The sequence below is a fragment of the Lichenostomus cassidix genome, chromosome 1 (assembly GCF_008360975.1).
Source record: "Lichenostomus cassidix isolate B80296 chromosome 1, HeHo_3.0, whole genome shotgun sequence".
Lineage (NCBI taxonomy): Eukaryota > Metazoa > Chordata > Aves > Passeriformes > Meliphagidae > Lichenostomus > Lichenostomus cassidix.
The window spans coordinates 72,838,649-72,859,279 of NC_139479.1; the positions used below are offsets into that span (position 1 = coordinate 72,838,649).

Here is a 20,631-nt window from a genome sequence, read left to right on the forward strand (position 1 = left end):
ACATTTGAACATGGTAACCATAAATACACATACAACTGCAAAACTGTAAGGAAGGAACAAAAGTGATCAGAATAATGCCATAATAAAGTGAAAAGTTCTCCACGTGACTGAGCAAAAAGCTTCTCTAAGACACAGTTCCTGAAATTACAATGTCTCCATTTTAGACTTTTTTCCTGTTTTACAAGAATGGAGACAGTGAGCTTACTGCAGTGCTTTGCATTATTTGAAGAAGAGTTTCCATTTTCAACTGTTACAGAGAAATAAATAGTTGTTAAATGGAATATGCTTTAAAAAAAAGTTAGAACTGGACTTCTATAAAAAGCCATCTCAGAGAGTATTAGCCACAACTTTAGTTCAACAGGCTGGAAAGCTTTCAAAAGTAGCAGCCCTGGTGAAACATCACAGAAGTTTCAGATACACAGATCAATTCTGCAACAAAGAAAAAGACTGAAAGTCTTAAATGTAGCCTGTTTAGCATTTCTTCTTCAAACTGTCTAAAGAAAGAGAAACAGTATGTAAAGGAGTAAAAACCAAGTTATATTTGCAACTCCAAAAGGTCAAAAAGTAGTCTTCTCTTTGAAAACATTGATTTTGCAGTAAATGACACACAGGTAAATAAATCACTTAGAAGCTAAAGATTATAAACAAAATTTAATTGGTATCATGTATCGACAAGCACAACAAAAACAATCAATACAAAATACTGAGATAATCCCAACCCTACCACCACAACTGCCAACTTTGTATGAAGAAAATTCATTTACTAAAGTGAGGAGGCAACAGATCGGTGTGTGCAAGACGTACCATATGATTCTCGAACTCCAATAACAAGCTGGGAGTCGAAAGCTTCTCCTAGTCTTTCTGCATGAACTAGCTTCATTGCACTGTCCTGAAGTCTGTTTTTTATATTTGAAAATATGGATTCATTCCATGTATCTAGCATGAGCTGCATATCAGGAAGAAAAAAAAAATCCTGTCAGAAAGGTACACGCAGACCTAAGTTTGTGCAAAAAAAATAAATACAAGAGACCAGAAACAGAAATGAAGCAATTTATAATGTAATTTTCAGGTCATACACAGCAGTTCAACTACGTTAGGACTTGATCTTGCTTTGAACTTGTTATAGAAGCCATATTCAGCTCACATTCTAAATTTACTTAATGTAACTTGACAGCTAGGGGAATCAGTCTTGAACGCATGTAGTCATTCCGAAATTCTGTATTATTTCTACAGTTCTTGATAAACAGTCAAGTAACTTTTCCAGCAACACAGTGTATCAGGAGTTGCAGTATCAGGGGGTACTTTTGAGGCAAACACCCAAATACAGTTCACCATTTGGCAGGCACAGTCTTAGAAAAAACTAAAAACTCAACTAACACCACAGTTACATAAAGAAAAGGACTGATGGCTTTAGACTGCATTTATCCAACAAGAAAGTTCAGTATGCAAGCAATGCATATGTAGTTTATAAAAAACTCCAAATCTCAACTAAGCACTGCAAAGTTTCAAAATTAGTTGTGGAGGCTCTTATCAAAATTCTTAGCACTCAATGTGACTGTTTATATTCCATTGTGTGATTTATTATTTTTGGTGATTGCTGCTGATGCTGCTGTAAATGCATTGCATTACACCTGACCACCATACCTGTGCTCACCTAAATCCCTTTAGCTTAGTTCAGTAGTAAATAGTTGAAGCATGCTATAGGTTTGTTAAAAACCTTAGTTTGCTTTTAAACTTCCAGTTACTGGAGTTATTTTTTTTTTGCCCTCAGACACTGGATCTGGCTCTTTCTACATGACACTGAATATCGAACAAAATTATGCCAAAGCTTAAAAGAGAATGTTATTTTCCTATCCGAGTTAGGCCATTTCATTGAGCTTAGAAGAAAGCTCAAACCTAAGTATCTACAAATTTGACAGTAACAGTTATGAATGCAATTTAAGCACGATATTTATCAATTCAAACTTTACCTCATGACTGTGAATAAGCTTACTAAAAAACAAGCTTAGGACGACTTCACACCATTGCATGGCAAAGTTAATAATAAAGATTAGATTATCTCATTCCATTATTAGTTTGTAAATTTTAGATTTTAACACAGCTAGAACCTAATAAAAGTCAGATTTCAAGAGAGTTAAGTTTCCCATACTTTAGTCTTAATTTCTCCATAACTGTCTCTCAATTTCAGCTAATTTCCATTTCTGACACTGAAGTCTTATGTGTTGGAAGAGAATGTTTAAAACATTGCAACATATGTAGAAGCAAAGTTTTATTTGATTACGCTTCCTCAACTACTTTTTTCCAGTATTTTAACTTCACTGATATAAACATTATATTGCACTGTTTAAAAGAGCTGAAGCGAGTGAAAACTGAAAAAGAAACAGTGAGAATATCAAGCAACCTGGAAGGCACATAAACAGCTTTCTCCCGGTCAGAGTGCTTCCAGACATTATAGACAGGGAAATTTTATAGAGATATTTGAAGGAAAAAAACACACATCACTTTGGGTGAATATATGAAGAACTTCTCAAGCAAGGGAAGAGATTCCACAAGGCATTTTTCAGACAACTACAGAGAATGATGCCTTAATCAAGAGGACCTTCAGCAGTGAACATGAAATAATGAGATAGGTTGGAGACTCTGGGCATTCATGTCCCACCCATGGGCTGGTCTAACTGGACTGCATATGAGAGACAAGACACCTCCACCAGCTTCAGTCCTGACCAAAATCTGAATTGTTAGAAACCAGTTCTTTCTCTCAGATTCTCCTCACTGCTTTGTCCACTCCACCTTGTTTTTTCTTTAATTTCTTAGGTCTCCTACCTTCTGCAAAAGGCAGTGTTTACAGCTCAAGTTTGCCAAATCCTGGGGAGTCTAAGATGCCATGCTTTCTCCAACAAACAATGAAAACTAAAAAGGTAATTTGAGGTGGCAATTCCTCTCTCCTGCTTTTCTCTCTTCCTGGTCTTCAAGAGGTATAAAGGACAAGATGTCAAAACAGTAGGGCAAAGGGGAATAGAGAAATGATTAATAGCTCAAAACAACTGGAGTGTGTGTTGGGGAAGGTGGGTAGGGCAAGTTCTGTGAGGCTGAGGTGATGCACTGCTCCACACCCACCCACTGGAGCCTGCAGCCTCTGGTCCAGCCCCAAAGTGGCTACCAAGCCACCAACACAGTGGAAGCCCCACCTGTGTTAATATCCAAAGCAAAACTGCAGAAACAAAGTCAAACTCTTGTGGAGAGTGGAAAAAAAATGTTGCAGTGCTGTTCTGACCCTCCCAACGCCAAGTGATACATCACATTGCATGACTGATGCAGTTTCATCTTGAACTCCAGAATCCCCTCAGTGCTGTAACTGAGGCTAGCTGTGCAACAAAGCTCTCTGGCAGCAGCACTCACTCACCTTTCGAACAATGCTGTCCTCCACGTTGGACTTTTTGTTGCTGCCCTGCTTGCCCATCAGAGTGATCTCCAACTGACAGAAGGGCTTGGGCAAAATGTCACACTGTGTGAAGAACTTGCGCCACTCCACTATGTAGGCTTTGAGGAGAGCTGTATCATCCTGGTGACTCAGCACTCTCTGCAGGTGGGGGGAGCAGAGGAGGTAATTTATAAAGGGCAAAGAAAGATAGCAACAAACAAGCACTCGGTAAGTTCAAATTTTCCACATTAACCTTTTTTTTTTCTCCTTTTAAGTAATCTGCAAGTGAAAAATTAAAAACTTTGGTCTAAAGGCATGTACTGGTACAACCATGTTAAAAAAAAAAAACCTGAAGTAACATAAACCTACGAGTACTATCTTATATTCCATACAGTGACAAGTTTTGACACAATGGAGTCTACTAACCATTCATTAGGCCCAGACAGATAGTTAACATGTATATTTTATTAAAGCCTGAAAACTTAGCTACATTGTACAATGACTATCATAATGCCAAAAAACCTGTCTCTCAAATAACAGCCAACACAGACCACATCAAAAGGCCTCAGCTCAGCATAGCATTTATACATGTAAGCAGGTAAACTGTGAAACTTAAAAATCAACATTTATAGGCCTGGTTATAAAAAGGCCTCTGTAAAAAACTATTTCCCTTGAAGCAAAGTCTTAGTGGTGTAAATCACTTCACTGAAGAAAGATTTTGTACACTTTTATTTTTTCCTTTCTAAACCTTTGTCATGGGATGCTCTAGAATTTTTTTTTTAATTTCACAACAACTCCCTCTTTTAAATCCCCCATCGCAAAAGATGTTTTCTGTAATATGTGTTACAAACAGAAGAATTTCTTTTGAGTCTATTGACAGCTTCACTTGTTTGGAGGGAAGCCCATAAAACTGGACAGCAAAGCTTGCTGAGTCGATAACAGGTATTTGTAGAATGCCACAGATATGGCTTATTTTAAAGCCATCCATGAACATGTCAAAATAGCACTGAAGCTATGTAAACACTTTTTTCAGACATTAATATCTTATGGAAAATTCTGCCTTTAGAATTTTTCAAGTGGAATAAAATTCCCTAAGTACTGTTGGATAAACAAAAATAATGCTGTGTTTTTTGTGGGTTTTTAATATAACAAAAAAATCCCAACAACAACAACAAAAAAACAAACAACAACAAAAAAAATCACTGCCCATCCCAGCTTCAAGCACTCTGAGAAAACAATCAGCCAAGGCAAATGCTCAAGGCTCTTCCTTTTGTCAATAGAAGTTTGCAGGGTAATTACGACCTCCAGAACATGACAAAATTTCAAACAAAAAAGCAACACATTTAGATCCAACAAAAGTCAGAATTATTTGGCTATTTTTCTAGCAATGTGCATAGAAGTTATGAAATGTTAAGTACTTACTGCTTGTGCCTGTTTAATAAAATCAAGGATGTCTTCCTTCAGAGCCTGATGAATTTTTGCTGGACCTTTATCATCCCACAAGCAAACTGCATGTACATCTCTAGAAAAGAATTTATCCACCTTTTAGTAACAGCTACTCAAATTTTAATGCTGCAGTGTCTGAGGCCTTAACAGTCATAATTTTAATATGTCTAAGATATTAATACACTTTATCTGCTGTTGTTAAAACAACACTCAATTAGATCCCAGTGATACATGGGAGAATACATGTCTAGGGAAGAGACTGAAGCTGTAAGAAAAGTCCTGGAAGTAAGTAACTGCCACCTATCTAGGAGAAGGCTATGGTCAAGATGATGTATAAGCCAATTCTGTTTTCAGTATCTATTCAATAACCCTTATTGAATTAAGCGCAATTTTAAAAGCTTTTCTCAACAAAGACAAAAGTAACTTGCCAGTAGCAGCATAACTACTCAGCCCATGCTATTCTAAAATGCTGTCATTAACATGCAGCCTTCCCTGACAGTTTCACAATCCAAGCACTACAACATCCTACAAAGGAAATAGACCTTCCTCGTGAGAAATTTGAACCCTGAGGGATCAGGTAATTTAAAAGATGATTTAATTAGTTTAATAAGATCACTCAAACATTTCAGTGGTAGCATTTTCAAGTCAATTGTTACTGGAGAAAAGCTACTAAATGGCATTGCAAAGCAAAATTCTATTACGGAGTTTTAATCAACATTCAAATGAAATTTTTCCTACCTGACAGCCCAGCAAATGTAACTTAACTCCTACTCTTTCCATATTGAAGACTAAAAGTGAGTTATACTCTTCACCATACATCATATTTAACATGGCTTAGCAAGCCTTTTTTTTGACTCAGTACTGTCCTCTGGTTATTCTTCCACCTTTCAGCAACAAGGCCACATCTTTGTAGAAAAGCACCCACATAGTCTAAAGCTATTACTTTGCTCCTATTAAATCAAAGCACTTATTTGAATACAAAACCAGCTTTTTTAGTTTGACTGAAAAGACAAAACTTGCAAGTTGCTTTGACACAGATTAAAGGTGCTGGCCCAAGGTTTACAGAGGTCTAAACTAACTGGTGAGACTTACACAACATTCACAGACAGAAAAGGTGTTACTGTATTTAGAATGCCATTGTTTCCTGGCAGCAGTGAAAAAAAGCAGTACTGGATAATTTTACTCAAAGGGCACATAGAAGACACCTACAGATTTTGCATTTTTATTAAGAAGCTTAACAAAGAGCACTGTCCAAAAATATAAACCTAGGGAAGTGTGATCCTTTCCCTCAATAGCCTTAATTTAGCAATGAAGTTACTTAAGTTCTGTTCAATAACTCAGCTACGATAAAAACAATAAATATAAAGTTTCAATTCCAATGCAGAATTATTGAACTAGTTATTAAAAATTAAAGCAATGACTCAGAATTGAATTTGTACCTTAACTATACCATGTTTCTGGCAACTACTACAGCAGACACATCATAGGATATTAAAACCCACTACATGTTAGATTACCTTTCCCCTTGGCTGGCAGAAAAGTGTGATAGGTGTATTGACTGGGTGTAAAAGGAGTCACTATGCTGTCTTCATGAAAAAGAGCAATAAAGACAGTGCAACAAAACTGCATTTGAGAAAAAACCTACTGTTGTAACAGATTTTAAAAAGCAAAAGAGAGTCTGCAGATCTAAATTATGACTGTATTTGAGGGAAAATAACTCCATTGAGACAGATCCTTTTAGATATACTTCTGATATATCTTTTGTAACTCACTTCTATATCATATTTGCAAAAATAAAAAAAAAAATCTACATCACCCAAACTTCTGGAAAAGTAACTTCTGGCTTCTTGGAAGGAAGAAAATGGCAGAGTTTATAGAAAGCTCATTAATGAAAACATTGTCTGGAAACTATTATATTTCATTCTTTGGGTAAAAACTATTCAAATTATACCAGTTAAACTGCACCACCCTGTTACTTCAGTTATTTTAGAATATTTTAGAAGAAAGCCATTCAAATCAGAATAATGTAACATTCAGCAAACTGCCTTTAAATGAATTTACTGACACAGCAGTAAACATTTTCTCTCTAATTGTAACAAAAAGTTTGTGGGCAGGTACTAAACTTGTTTACTACGATCAGCGGAAGTCAAAAGCACTGCTGTTCTTTCTCCGTCCTATTTGCAAAGACCTGAATCTCAGCAAAGCTCTACTTTTGCACACTTACAGTGATGTTGGCATACTTAAACTAGTATTTTTGTTCTGTGTTTCTACACAAGCTGTGTCACATGTAACTTTTGTATCAGGAGTAGTTCAGTAACTGTATTCCCATCATGCAGAAGGATGTAAGAAACTAAAAAAATTACTTACGAAAACAGATCAAACCACTGCTGTTTTGTGACAGACTCCTGACGAAGAAGTTTCAGAACGATTGGGCGCATGAAATCCCATTTGTCTTCAAACTGAAGTGAACCTTTATTCTAAAAGGAACAACAAATATATTGTTAACAAACCAGTATCTTGAGTTATCTTTAAGGATTGCAGTTTCTACAGTTAACATGAAAATATTTTCTCAGGTATCCCTCATAAGCTAGCATTTAAGCTACACCACCACAGCTGAACAGTACTTTTCACAGTATTATTTTAAAAAGTGACAGAGCTATTACTTGTTACAAAGAGACTGCCAACTTCTTCATTTAATCATTGCATTAGCTACAATGCAACAAGTTCTGGCAAGTGTTCTTCAGCTGCTGGTGAAGTTACACACAGAGAACATGAATGATACTTGGGTCAGCTCCACTGTCCCAACCAAGATACATACAGTGAAAGTCAGGAGGCAGTCGCAAATCTGTCTTGAATAAATTACCCTGATCAAAATGGCAGATAGGAATCAGGAATCGTATTGTGGATGCTACCATGTAACTTTTTTCTCTCACTGTGCGTCTGGCATCAGCAGCAAAGACGGAGGAAGGAAGCATATTAACACATGAGCTGCTGTACCACAGACGCCCTTCCTTGTGGGTTAACTGGCCACAGGCAGTCTGAAGGCCAAGACTACAGCTGGTGCAGATAAAAATTATTTACAGCATGCTGAAAAATCTAATCCAAGGTGGATTTTTCAAATTTACAATACAAAGTAAGAGGAAAGCTAAAGAAATTAAGTGCTCCCATATAATTCTGATTATTCTGGAAAATCTCACCACAGTATACAGGCTAACTTCCATTATTTTAAAAAACCTAAACACAACAACTTTGAGAGAAAAACAGCAGTTCTACTGCATTTGTTGTGATTCTACTTGCTTAAAGCTCCACATTTTAAAAAGAATAACCTGCAGTTAAAAGAATACGCTGATTGAGAGTTCCGTGGCAGAAAGATCATAACAACTGGTTGAGTTATCTGCAGGGTTATGTTCTAGTGCACTGTTTACTTTTGAACAGATCATTATCTTGGCTAGAAATACTACATTTGACACAATTCACTTCAAATACGGCAACTAATACAGTCCAACTACTTGAAATTCTGACAAGTGCACTATTCTGCTACTAACATCTCTGCAGATAAACAAGCACAAGCAGCACACCATGTTCCCTCAATCACCTCCTTTTGATTAATTTCTACATGGAAATTTACAATTAAATCTGTTATTTAGTATTCAGAGTAAGCACAGTTTGGCAGCTATATCCCCTGGTGTTCTTAAGTGCAAAGATACCTCACTTTCAAGCTATACAGATGCAACAGGCACCACAGTTAACTATTTTTACAGCAACAGCACCTGGAGGCCTCACAGCATTATCACACCATTGTGGCAGGTACTGAACAGAGCTTTCATGGAATCAGCCCCTGTTGATAAAGTCTGTAAATCTTGCAATATACAAAATAGAATAATAAATTGTTTGCCAAATCAGAGACAGTTTTACCTATTTTCTCACTGCAAAAAAGAAAGAAAAAGTCATTTGCATGTATCATCTTTGAAAATCATCAACTAAATGCTTCTCCCATACAGAGCTAGCTAGCTAGCTTTGCAACTATTCCCTAAAATTTGGTGTGTTATTCTAATCTTTCCTAGTCCCGCAAAAACTGTTAGCTTCTACGTGCAGATATTTCAGTTCCAAGTCCCTCTTTGAAGGATAATGAACTCAAAAGATCAGCTACTGAACAGTTACAAGTTCCAGAAAAGGCATTATAAGGAAAGTACTAGCAACTTCCTCAAAAGATTTCCTTTGGAATGAAATTTCAGAGAGGACCCAATTTTTGTGAAGTGCAATTCAGCCGTTCACTGACAACAGCTGAAGATAAAACCTGAATGCTCTCTGTGAATACGATTAGCTTCACTGTAAAACGTGGAGAGGAAGAGCATTGCAAACACAACTGTTTGTACGATTTAGATTGTGATCACCTATTTAATCCTAAAATGCATAAAAAACCTTCAATTTCAGTTGCAACAACTGTATGTCCACCTAATAAGCAACATCTGCCTTCCTTTTTAGAACGAATTACTCAAATAAAACTTGTCCTGAAATACCATTGCAGAAGTTTAGAACTTTGTTTCCTATACATAGGAGTAAATTTTTTTCCTCATTTCCCTCTTTATTCTTTCATTAAGTCAAAGATGAAATAAAATTAATGGATGAAAAATTGTACTCAACTGAACTATTCTTTAAGTTCAATAAACAATTCACTGAAATACAGGATAAGCCGAGTTGGAAGGGACCCATGAGGATCATCAAGTCTAACTCCTGGTCCTGTACAGGATGACCTCAAAAATCACACCAGTGCCCAAGCACATAGTCCAAGTGCTCCTTGAACTCTGCCAGGCTTGGTGCTGTGACCACTTCCTGGGGAGCCTGTTCCAGTGCCTAGCCACCCTCTGGGTGAAGAACCTTTTTCTAATATCCAACCTAAACCTCTCTGACACAGATTCAGGCCATTCCCTCAGGTCCTGTCACTGGTAACCACAGAGAAGAAATCAGTGCCTGCCCCTCTTCCCCTCATGAGGAAGCTGTAGCTGCAATGAGGTCTCCCCTCATTAAATACCACCTACCACAGATAATTCACATTCATTAATTCCATCCCTATTAGTGCACCAGAGAAAACAAATTTTATAGTAGAAGAGGAGGTCAAACAGTGGCAATTTGTAGTTGTCACCAAAGTCACCCATGCAATTTCTGAGCAGTATTTCCTGGAAAATTTTTCTTTCCTAGCTTGCTTCCAACCACAGCTCCAAAAGGAACGTAAGCAGGACAGTAAGGCATACCAAATAAAATCACTCCACTTATCAAATCTTCTCTGAAAATATGCACTATAGTTGATAGCCATACCCTGGCTAAGTAGCCATTCTAGAGTTTAAAATTTAATGTGTTGAAAAATAGCTCCACTTATGAAATAATTTGTTTCAAAAGTCACCTCATTACACTTGTTCCTAAAGATTTAAAGTCCCATTTTAACACTAAACTTTACTCGAAATACATACTACTTTACGCATTTTATTTTCCTCTGTTCAATTCTATGCATAAGCATGTAAACATAATAGATATAACAAGGTAAGGCAATACAGCAAGACCTTCACACTACTCTCCCTCTGAACCTCAAAATGTCTATTTGGAGCTCTCTTTGCTGTGCACTCTCTGTATTTCAGGCCACATAGCAATTCAGCCCTCATCTCTACCAGATGCTCTAAACAGTACTGCAGAAAATCAACATCCTCTAGGTCTTACTGTATATCTGATTTACATATGAGTAACATCTTCACCTTTATTGCATTGTTTCCAGATAGTATTTTTACTAAAGCCAGTTCACAGAGGGATGAGGTACGAAATACGATGTCCTAGATGGAAACAAGCACTGTCTGATTAATCTCTGCTACAAGTAGCTGTAAAAATCAGTGTAATGCTTGTAGCAAGTTTCCACCAAAGAAGAAAAGTAGCCACAGGAAAAGCTTTTGTATGTAACTAACCACCCTGCAACACTCCCTAGCTTCTTAAGGATATCCTAAATGGAAACAGCCAGGAAGAGACAGATAAACTTGAAACACAGATCTGGAAACATGCACTTTATATTGAAATATTAAAAAACCTCAAATGTGTTTCTAGTTGTCAGTGACAAACAGTGGAAACTGATGCAAAGGTAAATAATGATTCTCATTTTATTTAAGTCCATGGAAAAACAGTTGCTTCCTTTGCTGCTTCTTTTCTAAGACCAGGCTCATGCTGCAGTTCATCTTGCAAGGACAGACTCCTGCATTTGCTGGCAGCTCCAGTAAGGCTTTACAACCGTGTCAAGATCTGCCAGCATGGATACAGCTACAGGTTTTCTTTATGCTACAATAAGCTGAGGTGCTTTCTGCTCCAGAAACTGCAGAAACACTCAAGTGTCTTCATGTCAAAGGGGTGAATTGGTTTAGACTGTATCATCACTGCAAAGAGAACAAGTCACAAGTCCAACAGGGCCCTTGAAATGAAGTACCCCACTTTAAGAGTGTCACGTGTGTCACATGTGTGTTGAGACAGAAAACTCGAGGGGACTCTGCTGGACATGGTTCAGGCTCAGTCACCTAGCAGAAAGCCACTGCCTCGACGAGGGAGAGCAGCTCTCCTACAAGTAGGGCAGGCACCAGCAGACCCTGTAATGGCTCTTACTAAGTACTGCAGTACTTCCATCACATTACAGTTTGTTCTGTCTCACCAGGACTGAACATGATTGGTCATTCTAATTTTGCATTTAAAGAAGGCTCTCCAAGAATATGCTTCTCACTAAAAAAAAAGATTTTACAATTAGGAAAATTATGCACTAGTGGAGTTTAAACAATGCCTTTTAAAATTATGACAGCCAGTCAGATTTGGATTCAGCTAGGATCTGTTAATAGAATAAGAAAAGAATATTTAACTTCATTTTCTCAACTCAGTGTGGGAAAGCTGAACCAGGATGGGGGAAAACAAAAGAAAATGCTCAGTTCCTGTTCATGCTGGCAAAACCAAGACCTGTCTATACCCAACTCAGATTTGATTATGCAGGCTTATTTGGAAAAGACATGGAAACAATTTGCAGATTTTAACCCCTCTCCTTTCTTATCCTGGGATTTTTACTGTGCCCAGGCATTGCCTTTTTTTCCCCTTAAAGATGAAAGCAGAAGTATGTTGGACAGACTCAGATGGCATGAGGCACTGCCAGGCAACACTGACCTGGAATCAACAGTTTGCTTCTCTGAGAGCACTCTGGCAAGTGGAACTGGGGAATGAAGGAACTTACCTAGTTCTAATTCTCACACTAGTTTATTCTGCCATTATAAACAAAGCCAAATCACTGTATAATTTTTCCTTCTGTAATGTGGGAATCATACCTTATTGTCATTGGAAAACTCACTTATTAATAAGTGAAGTGCTTAAAAACACTTTGAGTGAAAGTGTTTTTAAGAAAAGAAACACAGAAAGGCCTATTTTAGAAGAAATATATCTGCAGCATTTTTCCTAAAACACATGGTGCATATATATCTTGTTGTCAATAAAAGGACTGATGACTCAAAGGCCAGTGGCAAAACCATGACTAGTTAACACAAAGACTTCCGTTTGGCAAGAGCCATCTCGCCAAGTCAAGGCCTTTGACTCTGTTTTCACTTACTGAACACCTATTACTCCTTTGAAATAGCTTAAGTGGAATGCTGACAAATCTTACAGGCCCATGTTTCCCCTATTTATTGTGGGCTATCCCACCACGTGTAGCATAAAAGCAAGTGTTGGACTTTCCAGAAACCCTCAAACATACAGTAAAGAGATACTCTAAAATATTAACAAGTGGATACAACTGTCTGAGCCCTGCTCTGAACACATGCTTTTCCACAAAAAGGCTTCTTATGGGACATTAATTTTTTTGCCCGTGTTGTTGCGTTCCTCAATTTCCTATTTTTAAGTATTTGGAAATGTTATCTGCTTAAATATCTAACTAAGCTCTTACAGGCATAAAAATATACAGGAATTAATTAAAATTAATTTCAATTTCATTTCAATTTCAAGGAAGATTCTTTTAAACATATATTTTTAATATGGAGATCTTAAAAAAATTACCAGGAAGAAACAAGGGGATAAATTATTTCTCAATTCTTCAACCTTAATGTCTCAGAGTAATACATAAAACCAGCAGATTCAGGCTAGATCTATACATCCAAATTAGGTCAGGTTGTTCAAATGCAAGCAGCACTTTTTTCAGGACCACACTGAACTATAACACATAGTGCTGAACAAATATTTATGTTTATATTTACATATATATCTTCAATTGCTAACTCCTCAAGTTAAGCAGAAAGCCTTCCCTAGGCCTATCTCACCACTGCAGTTACTTGATGTTGTAGAAACACTTACTGGAGGCATTTAATAACAGTGGTTTCAAGCAGGCCCATCTTCCCTGTGCTGGCATGGCTTCAAAGGCCACACACAGTCTTCCCATACATACCGCAAATATCAGGACAGGCAGTCCTGAGCTCAAACACTGGACTGTCCTACTGAGATCTTCTGTTCCAACCTGCAGCAGCTTGGGGTGACTGACATCTGCTATCAAACGCCGGGAAAGTGCTTGAAAACATATGACTACAAAAGCAAAGCTGCTTAACGTAAGCGAAAGGCCTCTGGGAGTTTTCCTTTGCAGGAAAACTGCGGTTAACAAAAAAACTGGAACACGGTGGCCACCCCAATAACGGCACCTGCCCTCGGCGAAGACATTTTCCAACTCTTTGTTCAACTTAAAACTCATTTTCCGTACAGCCGGGTTTTCTTAAATAAACAAAGAGAAGACACCGTGCCCTGTCTATCCGCACGACGCAACGCTGTTTCCCAACGAGGCGTGTTTGGGAAGGGAGAGCCGGGGGGAGGGAGCGCGGTGCTGGCAGCAGGCACGACCGGCGGGGCCGGAGCGGGCCGGGCCGGGCCGAGGCCGGCGGCCCAAGGCCGCTCACCTGCGGGAGGGCCCTGCGAGCGGCAACTCCGGGCAGCGGCACCCGCGGCCCAACCCTGCCCCTATCCCTGCCCCGTCCCCGCCGCCCTGCCCGGCCCGGCCACCCGCAGGGCCGCCCGGCCCCGCCGCCTCCCCCCTCCTCTCGCAGGACTCGGCCGGGCCCCGCTCTCACCTTTAAGAGATTAGACGTCGCCATGATCCCCACCGCGGGGCCTCCCCGTCCGGCAGCGGCGGCTTCTCTGCTCAAGCTCGGCTCGGCTCCCACCGGCCGCTGCCGCTTTACATGGCCCCGGGCCGCCCGCCCGCCCGGCCGGACCCGCGGCGGCGGCGGCAGCAGCAGCAGCGGCGGCGGCGGCCTCAGCGTTGGGCTTCCCTGTCCTGCGGCGAGGCTCCGGGAGCTCGGCAGCGCTGGGACCGGCCGGGCGCTCCGCACGCAGCCGCCCCTCAGAGCCTCATGGCGCCGTCCGCCCGGGCGGCGCTCGGCGGCCGCGGCTCCATGGAAGGGGCCGGGCCCACATGATGCGGCGCCGGGAGCGGCCGCGCCGCCCAGCGCGGCTGCGGGCCCCGCCTGCAGCGCCCCCTGCCGGCCCGCCGCCCGCGCCGCCCGGCCCGCCGCCGCTGCCCTCACGGCCCCGCGGGGACGGCGCTCGGCGCGGAGCCGCGGGTTCGGCGTGCCGGGGCGCTGCGGTTTGTAAGCACGGCAAAAACTTGACATCTGAATAACTAACTAGCCCCGGCCCGGCCTGTCCCCGCGGCACCGGCCCCCCGCACGGCCGGCTGGAGGGAGCGGAGAGCACCGCAGGCATACCCCGCACGGCCACTAGCCCTAAGCCGTGTTCTGCCGAGCCGAGCCGCTGCCCTCTCCGGCTGAGCCGTCGTTCTTCGTACCGCTTGTCACAAGTGTTCTATTCACAGAATCAGTCAGTGTGCAAGTATCTGAAGGGAGGGTGCCAAGAGGATGGATCCAGGCCTTTTTCAGTGGTGCCAAGCAGTAGGTCAGCGGGCAACGTGGTGAAACTGATGCTCAGCAAGTTCCATCTGAACATTAGGAAGATCTGCTTTACTGTGTGGGTGACTGAGCCCCAGGACAGATTGCCCAGAGAGGCTGTGGAGTCTCCCTCAGTGGAGATATTCAAGATCTGTCTGGACACAAGCCTGTGCCATGTGCTCTAGCGTAGCCCTGCTTGAGGAGGGAGGTTGCAGCAGATGACCCACTGTGGTCCTTTCCAGTCTGACATTCTGTGATTCTGTGAGCACAGCATATTCAGAGCTGGAAGAGACACACAAGGTTTGTCAAAGTCCGACTCCTGGCAGTGAGACAAGGGAACATTTAGGAATGTTCCTAATGTTTTGCATTTAGGCACCTTTTTAAAGGGGTTTGGAAACTTTCAGAGTTTATTTCTATAAAACAAATCTCAATTTTCTATTAAAACATTTACCCTTTGCCTAAAAATGTATCTTGAAGAAAATTTCGCCAAGCTTTTCTTACAGGCTCAGAGCCCTGAGAGCTGATGCTGCCTGTTTGACCTGCCCTGCCATGAGTCATTAGCATGGACAGGCACACCATGGGCCACCAAGGACTGCAGCCCTTCCTTTCCCTCTCCTTGGGCACAGGATTTGAAGATAAATTCATATTGCAGAGGGTAGAGACCCTGAAGTGTAAGGAAACCTGTAAAAACAGATTTAAGAAATGTGTGTGCTGTTGTGGAAGTTTTGATAATGCTGACCAAATGTGGTCTGCAGCCTTAGTAACTGAATAAATTACAATAGTCGTATTAAGGCCTTCTTTTAACTGAGAAGTGAGAAGGAGGTATTGAATAATCTCCTATTTTGACAAGGTTTCCAGCTTCCAAATGTTCCAATTAGTTTGTTTATTTCTTTGTTGTTATTATATATTTTGTAGTATAAATATTTAAGGATACAGTATTCATTGCACATATAATGGACTCAGTTTTACAGTTTTACATATGATATATAATTATGCAATATAGATCTAATTGCATTATGCACTTTCCATTGCACATATATTCTACAAGAGTGCTGAAGTTAGGAGGCCTCCAGCAGGGTCAGTATAATGTATGCATTGTGTATTTGTGCATCAGCCTCTCCTCTGCCCAGTCTGTGTGTTAAGTTACAGGTATGTAAGTACCAGAGAAGCTGAGATACAGACACATATTCTACAGAATGTGACGTGGAGGCAGCCATTTCTATGAGCCACTAGTCTGTGAACTGATTTATTCTCTTTTGCCCAAATCCTTTAAAAACATGAGCATTTCCAATTATTTGATATTTTTTGTTCTTTTAATTTTCTATTAGGTTTCTTTTGAATGTATATTTGCTATTAATGCCACAGTTCTGTGAGGTTTATAAGCTGCTTTTGATACATAGAGCCAGAAAATGAGCTACTATAGAGAACTTCATTTCAGGTCCCTTTGATGCAAAGCTTGGAGTACAAAACCACAACACAAATCATTAGAATGTTATAATAGCAAATTTTGCTTAACCAACATGGAAGCTAAATGAAGTGGGGCGGTGTTTTAAAATGCTGTGTTTGAAAATTATGGATTTCTCTGTATTTGCACTTTTCATCCAAACTTACCAAATGTTGCCACAAAAATGTAGTACAGGGGATACAGCAGCACCTGAGTACATTTCATGGTCTGGTCTTTTCTAAGTCTCCTTGGGCACCTGGTAGTTATTATGTAACATTTATGCTCCTGGCCTGGATGGGTCAGCAATGACTGTACTGACTATGAGAGTTCTTCCATCCTGCCCAAATATGCTCTTGTGCAATAGTTATGAGTAGGCTAGCCAAGGAATAAAGAGAACTTGAAGATCTGAGAAGCAGGGAGACAAGGCAACAGTGGTACTTTTTACTGTGATATTAAAAATAATGTGCATCTTATTATGCACAGTTTACACAATGACTGTAATTGTTTTCTTCCCTGAAGATCTGTGCTTGAATTTTCTGGGAAGTAAAGACATCTATGAGCCTTAAGGTTTTATGGTATTTTACTACCACTTCAGGGTTCTTTGACATTACTAAGTGTTACATAATATTGTTTTATTTGCTTTAATTCTACTACAAATGGATTATTATTAAATTCTGCTGGTAATGAAGATATTAATTATTGATTGGTACTACATTGGCCTACAGTTTTATATCCTTTGCATGGATTGTAAAAGGCAGGGTGAATGACAATCCCAGAGATGTGCACGGCTTCAAAGTGATTTGCAAGGAACGGCTCATTAAGATTTGGATGATTAATACAGTCCTAATCATTTGGAAATTAATACAGTCCTAATATTCCAGATGTCTCTGAGTGAGCTGATTCCAGGCTTTGAATGAGTTGCATCACAGAGAAATACGTGTTTCTATGATCTGTTCTAATGCCCTGAAACATAGGGACCAATAAAGATGAACATAGTTTCTTCTGATCTTCACTTAGTCCACGATGGGAAAAAACATTTGATGCTTGATTAGTCCATTTTAAACTCTTCTCCTATCACACTAGTTTTATTTAGTAGGGATACTAAAACTTACAGGTTTTCTTTGTGTGGGAAAATCTTGTTTATCATTGGTGTGGACTGTCACAATGACCTCATGCACAAACCATGCTGCAAGTCACTGAAGACAATCCTTTTAAAAGGACAAGGACACTCAGACATCTACCTGTTGCTGAAAACAGAAGCACTGTCAGTGACCAAACTTCTCCTATGTTTGTTTCCATTTCAACAAGAAAGCAAACACTTCTGGTGTTTACTATCTGGACTTCACATCACCTTTTCAGTTAATAACAATGGCATTCTGGAGAAATTGCCTGCATGTGGCAGTAGAGATTACTGTTGCTTTCACTTAAAGTGGCCCAAAGCTTTGCTATCTTAGCGTCAGCAGAGCCACCTATCCTGTGCATCTCAGTATGACCCCCCTTGTTAGTATGCCAACATTGTCCTTTAGCTTAAAAACTTCTCTCCCTGACATTTGTTTTTCTCTGATGTGTTTTTCAGACCATGGTGCTATTCCCTCACAGTTTCATTGCTGGAAAACCTAACACTTTTTATCCTGAGTGTCACTGAGGATGGTGTGGGGTGGTGCAGAGTGACTGTTTGCAGGCAGAACCTGCCGGAGGGTTTTTGTTGAAGCCAAATTCCTCCTGGGACACAGAGAAGCACATGGCATGCGTCAGGCAGAATGTGGCCATTGTTCCTCACCCAAGCACAGAGTTGCAGAGAACTGCTGTGGGGAATTACATTTGATCTCCCAGTGGTTTTTTGACAGCTAGAAATTTACTGTTCCATTCACTGTGTACTCGGGGAGCTATAGTTGGTTTGTGAAGCATGGTAGAGTGAAAGGGGATACAACATGAAAAAACATGTTCTACTTTTCTGACACTTGTTCACATATGCATCTCTTTTCAAAAGCTCAGTAAACTTTGCCTCTCTTTTGTTTTAAAAGCTTTTCTGAGAATCAGACTCTCTTTTCCACAGAGAATTGGGCAGAGAAAAATCCCAATAAAATGAACTGTGCATTTCAATGGTCTGATTGATAGGATTTGAGACTTGCATATTTTAAAGTTACATCCTGGCATAGCTTGCTCTTTTAAAACATACAACACAAGCTGTATGTCAGCAAAATTTCTGAAATGATCTGCATGGAGAAGACTTTTCTCCCTGAATAATAAGCAGTAATTATTTTTCAATGACAAACTAATATAAATTATTACTAAATAGTGGAACTATTTCCTTGGCATTGAAAACTTAACCAAAATGGACAATTCTCGAAAGTGCTGCAGAGCAGTGCCAACCCTGGAAGGTTTTTATTACTAAGATTATGACTGGAATATTTTCCACAACTCCTCCCCTCAGTTTTACTACCTTAATACTTAGCAGCTACCACTAATATTTTCAACTATTGCCTTGCTCATTATCAGACCCTGACAGCTTCTGTCAGTCCCTTCCTGTAAAGAAATCACATGGGGGAGAAGGTGAAAGGGGAAAAAACCTGCAATGTAGACATTTGCTTTTATGCAATGTAGACACTATGCAATGTAGACATAGTGCCAGCACAGAGTTATACCCAACTGTTTCTGCAGCTGTGCCACAGAAGTAACTTATCCTTAGGGAGTGTTGGAGTTAGGGAGTCAATAACCTGCATCTCTGTGCTGACTCCAGGTCTTTGGCGCTTTCTTTCATCCCACAAATCCCACAACAGTGATGAATACTTCTATAGGGTTTTAAGGGCTCTGGCAGTGGTAAGTCTCACTGCTCCCCCAGGGCTGTGAAGGGATGGAAAAAAATTATGTGTCCTTCTTCCACCCTAATCTTGTGCAGCCTCCTCTCTGGTGACTGACTTTATTGCTGCAGGAGGCTCAGTTTGTCCCTCCACAATTTTCTTGGAGCTGGAAAACTCAGTTTGCATAGATGGTGCATATCTGAAGCCACAGCAGTGAGGAATGGCAGTAATTGAACTATAGCAGAAATGCCAGTTTCTTTACCTGGACAATGCATAGATTTTGGTTTTGCTAGTTCTTTTACCTTTCTGTAAAAGGTCTTCAGCTGCAAGGTGAGCCTGTAGCAGCCTGTGATTAGGTTAATCTTAGTTTGAGCTGCCCTTGTTGCCTGTGAGGCTGCTGGGGGATGCTGTCAGCTGGCTCACAGCACTGCTCCCAGCGGGTAGTCATCTCTCTGCTGGTTACACACTGAGCACACCCACAGAGCTCAGGCCTAGCTTAAAACATTACTTTCTCTGAGAAGTAAATTAATTAAATGCTTTCAAAGACAGTGATCTACTCTAGCAGCTCGGGATTGGGATTTTGAATTCCTCAGTTTGAGTTTAAATGAATATTTACCTACCCCACCATAAAGAGCCTGCTACTCCCCATTCCTGTCTAGCCACTGTGGAGGCTTATGGGAGAAAAAGCCATGCAAGTGGCATTTGCAGCCAAACAACTGTTCCCTGACTCCCCAGGGTAAGAAGCTAACGTTGTGTATATTATATGTTTGTACATTTGTGCTTTGAAGCTCTTTTCCTGGATTCGTTTTAGCCATGTGTTTGCTGTTCCACTGGTTGCCTGTGGGAGCAGCAACTCTGGAAGAAAACCCATTGCTCTGTAGAATCCAGTGCCTATAGAGCCGGCTCTTCCACATTAGAAGTCCTGTTTGGCAAAATGCTTTTAGATTTGCAGAACCAACTTAGCTTTTTTCACACTCCCACTGATTAAGTAGTATGCAAGGTAAATTGTACTCAGGAACCTGTGCCTTCATAGTCTTCATATTATGCTCAACTGGCACATCTTCATCAGATTTGCATATTGATTGACACACGATAAACAATTCTGCCATGCTCAAAAGAGAAATTCACTTTTTCCACAGCTGTTTTCACTTCACAGAGGGGGAAATGTTAGTGAGTAAACCAACAGCAAATGCAGGTAGTCAGTTTTCAGAGGAGAGCACGTAATGTAGCACTAGACCCAGATATTGAATTACTACTAGAATTGAGCTGGGAAGTAAGTGTACATGCATTTACAAGATAGTAGTATTTTTTCAGAGGATTAGGCAGATGAATTTTTGGTTTAATCTTTCTAGTTTTAAATACATTCAATTATGCCATTATTATCCTTAAAGAACTTAGGCAACGTTGGTGCTACCACACACAGTTAAGTACTAGAGCAAAGGATCATTACATAAATGTGTGACTTTTTTGTTTAAATCTGTTTATTTTGTTGCGTAGTCCTATCCATTAGGCTTTTTTGGGAGATTTATGTTTTACAGATTCCTCTTTTAGAATTTTAATTTCATTAACTTATTTGAAAGAGTCTATAGACTC

General features: G+C 40.3%; 1 protein-coding gene across 1 annotated transcript in view; it reads right to left on the reverse strand.

Annotated features, from left to right (window-relative positions):
- Positions 1-14,334, reverse strand: part of CUL5 (cullin 5) — a 32,124-nt gene extending 17,790 nt beyond the window's left edge. Inside the window, exons 1-5 of the mRNA XM_085063877.1 lie at positions 13,978-14,334; positions 7,235-7,344; positions 4,844-4,943; positions 3,404-3,580; positions 805-946 (exon numbers count right to left, since the gene is read on the reverse strand). Coding sequence (XP_084920003.1) covers positions 805-946; positions 3,404-3,580; positions 4,844-4,943; positions 7,235-7,344; positions 13,978-14,001 — 553 coding nt within the window. The 5' untranslated portion in view covers positions 14,002-14,334. The remainder of the gene's footprint in view (positions 1-804; positions 947-3,403; positions 3,581-4,843; positions 4,944-7,234; positions 7,345-13,977) is intronic.
- Positions 14,335-20,631: the final 6,297 nt, after the last annotated feature.